At 37.9% G+C, this 12,929-nt stretch overlaps 1 protein-coding gene across 3 annotated transcripts in view; it reads right to left on the bottom strand.

Annotated features, from left to right (window-relative positions):
• xirp2b (xin actin binding repeat containing 2b) overlaps positions 1 to 12,929 on the bottom strand; it is a 54,071-nt gene that overhangs the window by 2,030 nt on the left and 39,112 nt on the right. For all 3 annotated transcript variants that reach the window (XM_088605411.1, XM_088605410.1, XM_088605412.1), the window contains 2 exons: positions 12,103 to 12,221; positions 1,600 to 11,020 (listed from right to left, as the gene is read on the bottom strand). In XM_088605411.1, the coding sequence (XP_088461537.1) occupies positions 1,600 to 11,020; positions 12,103 to 12,221 (9,540 nt within the window). The remainder of the gene's footprint in view (positions 1 to 1,599; positions 11,021 to 12,102; positions 12,222 to 12,929) is intronic.

Consider the following 12,929-nt stretch of genomic DNA (forward strand, 5'->3'; position numbering starts at 1 on the left):
TAAAAAATATCCCATTGTGAACATAAATAATGATAAGGATGAATTATTCTGCTACAATTTTGCAACCTGATACTTTGTACTTTGTCATATTCATAAGGAATGTTAGCAGACTCTTTTCATACCATATTATGTATCATTTACATCTAAATTTAATTGCACTACAGAATAATATTGAACGTATTTCAGATATGACTTTCTGGAAGTATTTTGCTAATACTGTAAATATAATAATTTAAAATTTTATTACCACAGATTGGAAAACAAGAGAAATAGATACTGTTCAGTGTAGCATTAAAATAATAATTCCATCAAACCTCAGGGGAAATTTGTCTTTTCTTAAACAAATTATGAAAGTATGACTTGCCAATGTCTTGCACGCTGTTAGATTTTTATTTTGTTTGGTACGGATATTGAAGGAGCTGGATGCATGTTGTAATCATTCGTTACTTTTCATTATTGATTCCTCCTGCTAATGTGGCATGCCATGTAGCTTCAGCGTTATTTTGTTCATTATTTTGTTCACATTTTCTTTCCTTGAAATTTCCACAGTATATAAATAACCACACTGAAGTACTGTAGCAGAAGTACTGTATTTTAAAACTGAGAATTTTTCAGCTTGAAAAGGATGACTTAATAAGTAGGATAAGTTAAGCTAATTATTGGGAGAATAAAATTATGTTTTCAGGATACCATGCTTTATGCACATAGTGTGGCATTCTTACAATGTGTCACTTTGATCAACAATATTTTTTTCAAATTTGGCATTGTTCAAATATTTACATTTCTGTACAGTACGTCATCTGACACTGAAAACATTTCACTAAAAACTTCACTAAAAAACTTTGCATGCCGAGTTCCTTGTTTTTTTTAGTACTAGGGTGTAGTATATTGGTTTTCTTCTGTGGAAATTTTTGGTTTAGTTAGAGGTGAAGGGGTGCATTATTGAGCTCAGCAATGTTTTTAAATCCCGGGTTAAATTTACAAGCATTCAAACTTCCATGTACTCTAATAGGGATAAATAAGAATTATACAAAAGTTTGTCTTAAGTGTTATAAAAAGTTAACTGAAATGTTTATAAAGCAAAATTTTGATTGAAATAAATCTGGTAACATAGGTGTTTTAAATACAGCTTGTAGTATACTTTTATCTTCATTGTACACAGTGACTTCAAACACTACTTATTGCCCATGCACATTATTTTGCAACTAGAAGGTACATTGTGACTTTTGTCATTTTCTGAATTGAGGTACCAACCTCCTAAAATCATGAATTCTAAACTTGATTGCCAGAGCATAGAAGGCATCTGTTTCTTAGCTGTAATACCTAAAACCAAGATTGTGCTTTGCTTTTGTCAAATGCATTCCTGTACAACATTTCACAATAAGCTTAATAAAAAAAATAATCTTTTTCGTGGAACAGAAAAGGGTAAACTGATGACAGACAAAATAAATCACATATCATGAACAGATTGTCAGTATCAATTAGAATATTAGACCTTATAAAGGAAAATGCAGCACGAAAACATGTTAGTTCAAAATGTGTATCAAAAACCACACATATATTATTTATTAAATTCCTCATGCTGTGCAACTCAGTTACCAGTCACTTCCTGATGTGATATTGCCTGTGACGTCATTTCTTCCACCTCTGAAACTTTGTAGCCAAGGCTTTTAAAAACCCTTTCACTTTCTTGCCAGGTCTTTTGGAAATTCTTCAATAATTCTTCAGGAGATGTGTCTGCAGATATATCCAGTACAGCGATATTCCCTTTCACCACATCTGCATATGTTGGAGGGGCATGTCGGGTTCGAATGCTTTCAGAATGCTGAGCCATAGTTGTTGCACTTCTTGACCCACTTATTTTGTTGCCAAATTTATCAGTACCCGAAAACTGTTCACTCACTGAATTCATTTTAGAGGACACGGTGGGCTCACATGACTCTTCTTGCCTCTCATCCTGTTGAGCAGGCAGAGGGGAATTTTGCTTTGAGCCCTTCTGTGTCCTCAAGGGGAAGGTTTGCTTTGAGCCATCTGCTGTGTGTTCACCTGACGTCAGTCTTGATTCCATTCTCTCATGTTTATTTTTCTGATCCTTGATATGGCAGCTTTGTTCTGTGCTTTCGAACACCGTTTTAATGGCTTTAAGATTGAAAGCTGGCATTTCTTCCGTTTGAGTAGTTTTCCTTTCACCATCATCTTCAGTGTCACTTCCGAGTCTCTCTGCTATAACAATAGGTTTCTTCCTGACATAAACCTTTTGTTCTGGTGATTCAAATTTGTGAACAAGCTCTGACAGGTCTACCTTAGGGACGTCATCTCTTTGATTTTCAGTGAGTTGATCGGAGTCCTCCATTTCAAGACCCAAACGCACCGGAATCTCAATGGGTTCCTTGCGGTTGTACGTTTTGTGCTCTTCCGCTTTTCTAGCTTCCTCATAAAATTCTTTCATGTCCTTGACCGTACCGCCGATCAGCGAGGATTCTGAAGTGGCCGTTTCCACGACGTGCGACTCAATTTTGAACTGCCGGCGGAAGGATGCTGGAGATTCAATGATTTCAGATTTCTTCTCTGTGACCTGCACAGGTGGGGTTGTCTGAGACTGTGATACTCCCTGAGATAGCTTCGCAGTGGTGTCCTTCAGCTTGGCCAGTTTCTCAGCTCGACTGACAGGCGGCGAGGGAGTGGCGGAGGCTCTGCTCATTCGAGACGTTGGGGTATTGGAGCTGCGGGGGGGTGGTGCTGGTGGAGTAGCAGCCCTTTGCGTTGTCGTCAGTGGGGGGGAAGGGGCAGCTCTCTGAGGAGACTCAGTTCTGCGGGCTGTGGATTCAATGGTAATATATGAAGGTGAAGGTGAACGTAATCTTACCAAGGGAGAAGGAATTCTCTGATCGATTGCTATTGCTTCATGAAAGTCTTGCTTTCTGCTTTCATGCCATGTCATTTTCTCCTCCACTACTTCCTTTTTCTTCTGAGTATCAACTTTGGTGGAACCAATATTTATTTTGGATATTTTCGGTGTGGCTCCACCAACAGGCTCATTGTCAGCTGCGTGCAGGCTACCATCAAAATATACAAGTTTTGCGTATGCCTGATTTCTTATGTATGCAGTAATTTCTTTTAGTTTCTGAACAGTACAGTCATCTGTAATTCTCTCCAATTCTTTCCTTTCTTCTTGGCCTATCAACCATTCAGGAACGTTTTCTAGAATACTCTTTGCTGTCTGTGAATTATTTTGTCCCGGAACGTTCTCAAAATTGTAAATGTGAGAAAGTAGCTGTTGTAACTCTTCCCGTTTTCTTGACATTGCTGCAGTATTCCTAGAAGATATAGGATCTTCCTTATGCATTGTTTTTTTTGTCAGTTTAACTGGGATTTCCCTGGATTCTTCTTTTGCTTGTATTTTTTCATGAACCTTTCCTTGTTTGCTTGATTCTTCTTTTTGTTTTTCATACGAATGTTGTTGTTTCTGAATATGAGCAGCACCATGCTGCTGGGCAGTGTGCTGAACTGTGCTTTCTGTAATTATTACTTCTTCATGGACTTGAATGTGCTCCTTTTCAAGTGTTGTATGTGTCTTTTGCATAATCCCCTTCTCCTGGATTTGCAATGGTTTCCCAGAACTCAGTGGCTTTGTATCTTTTGGGATTACAGTCACTTTAATAGGTATTGGTTGTTTAATCTCTTTTTCTTTCTTTGATTTCTCCTGTAACTTCTTAATTTGATGCTCCTGCTTGGGCTGTGGTGAATCTTCAGGAATCTCAGATTTTTTGTGCTTTTCTACTTTTTCCACTTTAACATCGGTTTCTGAATGTTGCAGACTGCTTCTTGTCAGCAGGGATTTTTTCTGAACCATGTTCACATCTGGCTTTGAATCTACATGTTCAACTTGTTCATCTGTTTTTTGCTTGCTTGCCTTTTTCATTTCAACTTGCTGTTTAACACCCCTCTTTTTTTCTTCTGAGCATTCATCTAGTTTTGGCACCTTAATTGTTTTAACTTTAAAACTTGGGGTTACTTTTGGAATTCTTGAAGGCTCTACAGATATTTTCTCATGTTCCTGTTGATTAGAATCACTGATTTTCTTGATAGTATTACTTTTTGGAGTGCTAGGACCTTGAGTGAGATTCTTTAATCCCTGTAATATTTCCTGTTTACTTCTTTCATTTTCTGAACTGGTATTCAGGATACTCTCTAGTTGCTCAGCTGCAGAAGACACAATCAGAGTGTTGATATTGGAAGAATCAAGAGTTTCAGTGCAAGAAACTGAAGTGGCCTTTTGTTTAGAAGAAGAAACAGTAGCAATTTGATCAGAAGTAACATTATGTTTTGCAGAAGAAATAGTGGCTGAATTAAAAAATGATTTCTGATTTCCCGCAAAGGTTAAATTGCTGACGGATGTCACTGGCATTCCCGTAGATAGAGATGAATTTAAAGATACTGCTTCAGACTTTATATTCTTTTCAGTTTGCTTGTGAATTACTTCTGACTGATCCGATGATTTTTTTTCTGATTGTTCTTTGAGTGCTACTAAAACAGCCTTGTCAGATTGACTGTGAGGGAATTCCTGGGGTTCTTCAGAACTGGATGGGCTTTTGGGAGTTGGAACTCCTTTCATTTTTTCAGTTTCTTCTCTCTGTTTTCTGTATTTTTCCTCTGCGATCATCAGTGGAGTTTTGAATTTCCTCACATATGGTTTAGGTTTTGTGGTGGGAGGTTCAGTAGTTGCAAATGGTAATTTTACTGGAGGCACAAAGACTCTCTTTGGTGACGGAAGAGGGCTCTCTTCCTGTGGTGCCTTTGGCAATGATTTTCCAGGTAAAGCCTTTGCTGCTGTGAGAGCTAGAGCATCTTGTTGAATCTGCGTTTTTAGCTCTTCCTGTTTTTTAATTTTTTCTTCACGTAACTCCACTTCTGTAGTTATATTTGAAACTGCTGCTGCGGTTTGTTGGTTTTGGACATGTGACTCTGTCAAAACAGCTGATGTAGATGTTGGGGGTTCTCGATAGGTTTTTATCTTAACTTTGCTTTGCCATACATGCTTACTGGGTTCAAACTTTGGGGCTTTGTGCAAAGGAGGTACGTTTGCTGGCTTGACAATAATTTTCTTAGCTCCTTCAGGTGATACATGAGGTTTTTGCAAAGGTATGGAGTCCAGTTCTTTCTGTGAAGGTGGTGGAGGAAGAGTTTCCCGCTCTAATTTGTTCGTAACCATGGAGGGAGGTGATGGTGGAGGCGGAGGGGGGAAATGTTCCATTTCTGGGTGTAAATATTCAACAGAAGGAGGAGGTGGAGGAGGGGGAGGAGGCAGATCGCTGTCCTGCTTCATCACTGATGGAGGTGGAGGCGGAAACATTTGATTGTCAGCTTCCACGACCAGCATAGGTGGGGGTGGAGGAGGCAACTCTGTCTCAGAAGGTGGAGGAGACAGAGGTGGTGGAGGAAAATGTAATTCTGGTTTCACCTTCTTTTTCTCTGGCTTAACTAAATGACCATCCCCTTTTCCTAATTCAGAACTTCTGGAATCTGTCTTTAAAGTTTTAACATCCAGTTTTTGAATACCTGTTTTGTGTTCTGTCACCGTTGTCTGTGTGTGCTTTATTAATTTTGCCTCTTGTATATTCTTAGTTCTTATTACATTCCTCTGTGAATTCTTTTTTATCACATCAGGATGTTCAGCAGTAACAGTTTCAGTCAACTGATTTGTAGTGATTTTCTTCATTGCACTCATAGGCTGAGGTAATGATGCTGATTTCTGTTTCACTGATTGTTCATTAACAGTTTTTTCCTTTGATTGGTGAACCTTATTGCTTATTACAGTTTTAGTCAGAAGAGACTGATCTTCCTGGGCTAAAGACTTAATTTTGACTGATTTATTACAGCTTATGTGTTTTTGCTTCCCACTGTCATTCTCTGGTTCAACGTTGTGAACCAGATTTTTTCCAGCAGGGACTTGTTTTACTGTTTCTCCTTCAGACTTAGTCACAACAGAGCATTCATGGATTCCTTGCTGAGAATGTAATGAAGTTTTCACTGCGCCTTTTACATTTTTAGAGTCATCAGTATTGAGCTCAGTACTGGTATGTTGTGTTCCTTCCATCAGACTTTTTATTGTACCCTGTACATCTCCTTTTATCACAGTCTCCTTTTCCATTTGGGTTGGTTCTTGCATGTCATAAAGTGATCTAATTGTATGTTTCACATCTCCTTCTGTACTAGGTCTGCGTTGAGTTTTTGCAGGTGTTTTTGGTTCTAGTAATGCCTGTATAGTGGCTTTCACATCACCCTGCACACTCACTTGCTGTTGCACAACCTTCTTTTCAGCTGAAGCTCCTAACAGATTTTGCATTGCAGACTGGATGTCACCTTTGACAACTTCTTCTTTTTCCACCTCCTTCACAATATGCTGTGCTTCCTCCAATGATTTTAATGTGCCTTTGATATCACCGTGTACTAAATCTTCCACAATAATTTCAATTTTCGTATTCACTGATTTTTCCAGGGACTCGAGTGCTCCTTTAATGTCACCTGGAACAACCTCCAGCTTTTCAAGTTCCTTAGCTTGATTTTTTGCTTCCTCAAGAGATTTTAAAGTTGCAGGTATATCGCCTTTCACCACTTCTTCCTTTTCAATAACTGTTGTTTGGTGTATGGCTTGCGATAAAGAGTTTAGAACTGCCTTTAAGTCTCCTTTTATAATATCCTCTCTCTGAACATTAACCAGCAGATTTTCAGGCTCAGTCATGAACACCTTTACTGTGTTATGTACATCCCCAGGAACAATATCATCTTCTGCAACTGTGCGCTCAATTTGAATTTGATTCTTTTTCAGAAGGAGTTTTGTCCCTTCCACATCACCTCCAATTATTTCCTCTTCTCCTCTCTGCTCAGGAGGAGTGTCTTCTGGATCTGTTTGGAGTTGTCTGAGGTAGTCCATTGCTCCTGATTCTATGCATGTTGTATAAAAGCTTACATTTCCTCTTTCCACCTCATTTATTTTTATCTTCCTAGAAAGCTCTGGACTATCTGGAGTTGAAAGAAGATTGTGGATAGTACCTTTTACATTACCTTTTACTATGTCTTCATTCTTAATGGTCGCTTCATCTTTTTTATTAAGAAGAGAGTATATAGTCATCCTTACATCTCCCATTTCATCTTCTTGAATCAAAATACCTCGCTTTGTAGATTTGTCCTCCACGAGCAGGTTGTTGATGGCTTCCTGAATGTCTCCCTTAATTATTTCTTCTTTTTCTAAATTGATATCTGTCTCTCGATTAAACAGCTGTGCTACTGTTGTGTTTATATTGCCCCTTTCCTCTTTGTCTATTATGATCCCCTTTTCTGTTGTGTCCTGTTTATTCAACAGATTCATCATTATATTTTGCAGATTCCCTCTTATGATTTCTTCTTTTTGAATTTCTGGGGTTTCTTGATTCATGAGGTTATATTTTGCCATCCTGACATCTCCGATTTCATCTGCTTCGATGAGTATTCCATGTGTATCAACAACTTTGTGAGAGTATAGTTCATTCAGGGTCTCTTTGATACTTTTACCAACAATCTCAGTCTTCTCAACATGACTTTCATTAAATTCATGGAAGGGAGTTGTTTCAAAAAGCCATGTTGTCGTCTTTACATCAGCTTGTGGAATTTCTTCGCGTGTAACAACAATATCTGTTCCATCTGTTTCCTTTATAGTATCGAGAGGCTGCTTTTCAAAGAGCCATATAGATTCTTTGACATCTCCCTTCAACACTTCTTCCTTTGTCACTGTCTTGATTTCACTGTAATCAGAACCCTCACCCTGTATTTCATCCATTGTGTGTGTTTCAAATAGCCACGTAGCTGTTCTTACATCACCTTTTTGGATTTCACTCACACTTACTGTCCTCACACATTTTTTCTCATCCAGCTCCTCCGACTCAAAGAGCTTCTTGCTTGTTTTTACGTCTCCTCCTTGAATATCATCAACTGTTCGAGTCAGAACTTTCACATCATCTGCAATTTCATCTAGTGATTGTGTTTCGAACCGCCACCTGGCGGAGCTTACATCTCCTCTCTGAATATCTTCCTGAGTTACAGCTTTGAGAACATACACTTCATCTGTGTCCTTAATTGAGTCTAGAGGCTTTGTTTCAAACAGCCATCTAGCACCCACTACATCTCCCCGCATCACTTCTTCCTTTGTTACTGTGGTCACCTCATGGAAGTGGCCTTCTTTGTCTTGAATAGCATAGAGTGGCTGTGTTTCAAAAAGCATAGTATAGTTCTTTACATCTCCTCTTTCTATTTCTTCCTGTTGAACTGTCTTTATCTGTTTCAATGTCTCCGAGGTCTCCTCGTGAATTCTGTCTAAGGAAAAGGTCTCAAAAATAAAACAACCATTTTTGACATTGCCACCTTGCACATCTGTGACTGTGCGTATGTCTTTATGTTCTTCAGGATTTTCTTTAATGTTTTCTATAGGTTGGTTTTCAAAGAGCCACATGCAGTTGACAACATTTCCCTTTTGGATGTCTTCAGCCTGAATGCTCTTCAGTTTCTTCATTGTTTCTTCAGAGGTCGAACTAAATAAATCGGATGATTGGTTTTCAAATATGCATTTCATCCTTGAAACATCTCCAGACTGAACGTCTATCTCGGTGACCCTCTTGAACACCCTACCATCTTCTCCTTTAATATTCTCAAGGTTCTCAGTCTCAAAAAGAAAACGGGCCATTCGGACATCCTTCCCTTGAACATCATCCTGTCTCACTGTGCACGTTTTTAGAACAGTCTCTGATTCATCTTTGATTGTGTCTAGCGCCTGTGTTTCAAAGAGCCATGTGCAGGTTTTAACATCACCTTTTTGAATTTCTTCCATTTCACTCTTTGACTCAGCCTTTTCATACAAGACATCCATTGGTTGAGTCTCAAACAACCACCTGCATGTCTCAACATCCCCTTTCACAATTTCATCAGTTTCCTTTGTCTTATTTTCCCCATCATCTATGTTACTAAAATACTTGATGGAATCAAGAGGTTGAGTTTCAAATAACCACTTAGCTGTTTTAACATCACCCGATTGTATCTCCTGTTTGGATATTCCTTTAATTATCTGGAATTTATTAATACTTTCATCAAACTGATCAATAGGACGTGTTTCAAACATCCATTTGCAGCTTCTTACATCACCTTTTACTATTTCTTCCCTTCTCACTGTTTTCACCTCATGGTACTGTCCAGAGCTGTCTTGCATGGCATACAGTGGAGCAGATTCAAAGATAACTCTATTTGACTGTACAGAGCCACTGGAGACACCTTCTACTTGTATTTTCTGGGATTCATCGCATCGACTTAAATCCACGGTTTCAAAGATTTTCTTGTAGTTCCTGACATCCCCTTTATCAAGTTCCTCAACTTTCACAGTTCGTATGAAATCCTTCTTCTCTTCTCTGATGTTTTCAAGTGGTTGACTCTCAAAAACCCACTTTTGATGTCTCACATCCCCACGTTCCTCCTCTGAGGCAACTACCTTTTGAAGTTTTCCGACATCTGGACTATCCTTCAAAACATCCATGGGAATTGTTTCAAACAAATATCTTGCTGATTGCACATCACCCCTAACAATTTCTTCAGTGGGTATGGGTCTAGTATTTGAATTGTCTTTCAAAGAATCCATAGGCTGAGTTTCAAAAATCCAGCACTGTTTGCGAACATCAGCACCAATTATATCCTCCTTTTCCAATTTAGAACTTTCTGATTCTTCTCTAATACTGTCCAGGGTCTTTGTTTCAAATAACCACCGTCCTCTGTTTACACCCCCTTGAATGTTATCCTCCATAGAAACACCACAAACAACCTTGACCTGAGTGGCATCTTTATTTATCATGTCTAAAGGCTGAGTTTCAAAGAGCCATCTTGAAGTTCTGACATCTCCTCTTTCTGTTTCTTCTCTACGAACAGTTGTAATCTCAAGCATTTCACCAGCGCTGCCTCTGATGACACATAGAGGTAAAGTTTCAAAAAGCCTGGTCGTTGTTGTCACATCTCCTTTGATTTCTTCAAGTTCAGATTTAAGCTGCAGGAAGTGATCTTCATCAATTGTCTCAGTGTGGCCTAGAGTGTCTAAATGCTGTGTTTCAAATAAGTACCTGGCAGTTTTGACATTGCCTCCAGTAATATCTTTTGAAATTGTAACGTCTGTGGCTTGTTCTTCCTCTTGGTAAATTTTATTCAGAGTGTCCAAGGGCTGTGTCTCAAAAAGCCATGCTGCAGTGCGAACATCTCCTCTTGCTAACTCAGGAAATTTGGCAGTTTGTTCGACAGAATCTGGGGTGCTGGCACCTAATGCATCAATAGGCTGAGTCTCAAACATCCAAGCAGTGTATTTGACATCTCCTCCTGCAATGATTTCCTGTTGAGAAATGTTTCTCGCATTTTCCTGATCTGGAGATTCATCCTTAATTGAGTCCAAAGGCTGGTTTTCAAACATCCAGCGCATAGATTGTACTTCACCTTTTAGAATTTCATCCCATTCAAGATATTCGCGTTCTGGGCTCATACACTTATTGGGACTGTGCCCAGTGTTCTCAAAAACATATCTGGCCTGCTGGACATCCCCTTTGACTTCCCCTTGACTTTCCACGTGATGTATCTCTGTGAAATCACTAAAATAATCTTTCTCTAAATTCTTCCTGACTTCAGGGTGAATATGTTTATACAGGCGTTTTAATTCATTAAGGTTACGCTGTTTGGAATATTCCTCTTTGGGAGCTGTGTTTTTTGATGGATAAGTTGGGGGTTCTGGAGAATAAGAGGGTTCTACCAATTCAGATGGTGCCTTCAGTATGTCTGGTGGTGGTGGAGGGAAATATTCTACTCCCTCAAAATTTCTGGCAGAAGCAGAATCAGACACTGATGTGTATCTTGCTCCTTCAACCTCTCTAGTTGTGGACGATGTTTCACAAATCCTGCTTGTTGAGGTTCTAGAAGAGGTATTTAAGATTGGTGGCCATTGGATTTGGTTGAAATCATGATCAATCTTTTTAGAAAAAAAGAAATTAGAACAGAAAGCATTTATATTTCTGTAGGCAAAACAGCAAATCACAAATGACTTAATTTTTGTCTTCAGAACAAAATGTGAAATATCTTGTCTTTTTATTATTTACATTTGTGCTGCTACATCTTTAATATAAAGTAATTAACATAACATATTAAAAATGCTGTACATCTCTTACCTCCAGTAAAATGTCTGGATTTCAGAAATTTCAGGTGTGTCAAGTTTTATATACTGTAATATGATCCATAATAAATTAAAAAGGATAAAACAAGAATTTAAAATTAAGCTAGAAGTGAATATCCCAGGGGAAAGCAAATGTGACCAATAGAAAAAATGTAAGAATAATACATAAACCAATTAGATTTGAATTATCACAGGCAACAAAGATACAGTACATACTTTACAATATTTATACAACAGAATGAGTTTAAACTTTATAAAACAAACTGAGTTTACAGTGCTCTTTATTCTGAATATATGTTCAATACATTGCATTTCACTTTTAAATGTATTAAGGTTATTTTGTATTTTAACTGGGAAATAAAAAGGCTATAGAAACTGGAAAATCTGTATCCTTTTTATACTGCTATTCTACTGAATTAAGAATTATTCTATTTATTGTTTGACACTAATAATAATCTAAGATTAAAATTATACCTGTAAAACAGTTCCAACAGAGATAATAATTATTGCATTTAAACAGTGTTTTTAATCTCAAAGAACCTCAATGTATCATATACAGTATAGTAGGGGATTCATTTAATAATAATAACTGATTATAATAACATTATATTCAATGTGTTCCATCATGTTTTATTTACTTAAATGGAGTTAAAATAATTTTAAATTGCTTCATAAAGCTATTATAATTGAATTTTGTAAAGGGGTGTTAAGTCATCCACAGTAAATCAAATGTGCTGTTGAAACTGCAGTAGTAAATTTTTTTCTTGTAACTTTTTCATTCTTTCAATAATGTAAGGAACCTGTACTGGATTAAAGACATGTTAAAAGTATTTTCTGAAGAAATTAAATATTTGTACATCCATTCCCAAGCACCTAATTACCTTAATGTGTTTGCTTGGAGTCACCTCCACTTGTACTTTTTCTTGAGCTGGTTTTTCAAACTGCTGTTTCAGGACCTGAGTTGAAATCTTTGGTAACTCTTCTCCTGTGATGATTTTAACTGAAAAGGGGTAATTGAAAAACAAACAATAATAATTTGCTAGAGACAATAACATCCAAAAAATGTATGCTTTGTGAATGTTTGTAATACTTGGTGAGATAGGTTTGACTTAACCCACTTGGTTAATGAATAGCCTAATGGCCATAGGATGAGGAGACTCAAACCCCATTCAGACTGAGTGAACCCAGGGGCAGCTGCAAGGTGGAGATGGGATGGAGAATGGACGCTTGAGATTAATGTGAAGGGACATGTTTGTGTTTGATGCGTTTAGCTCATTTCTGTAATGATGGTGATTAGGAACAGCTGAGTGAGATTGTCTTGTTGTTGTTGTCCTGCCTGAACTTCATTTAATAACTTCCATTTAGATGTAATGCAATCTAAAGCTGCCTTTTACATTACTTATGGACATGTGACCCAATATCTTAGAATTAATATTATATGCGAAATATGAGAGCTATTACTTGATTAATATTAGAGTGCAGTAATTAAAGCACACAGAGTACATAAGCACCTCTGATTAACAGACAAAGTTCTTTAAGTTAGTTTTGGTAGAGGTGTTAGTGGGGCCAGCAGGGGGCGCTCACCCTGCGGTCTGTGTGGGTCCTAATGCCCCAGTATAGTGACAGGGACACTATACTGTAAACAGGCGCCGTCTTTCGGATATAACGTAAAACTGAGGTCCTGACTCTCTGTGGTCATTAAAAATGC

Source organism: Lepisosteus platostomus, chromosome 14 (assembly GCF_059453375.1).
Source record: "Lepisosteus platostomus isolate fLepPlt1 chromosome 14, fLepPlt1.hap1, whole genome shotgun sequence".
Lineage (NCBI taxonomy): Eukaryota > Metazoa > Chordata > Actinopteri > Semionotiformes > Lepisosteidae > Lepisosteus > Lepisosteus platostomus.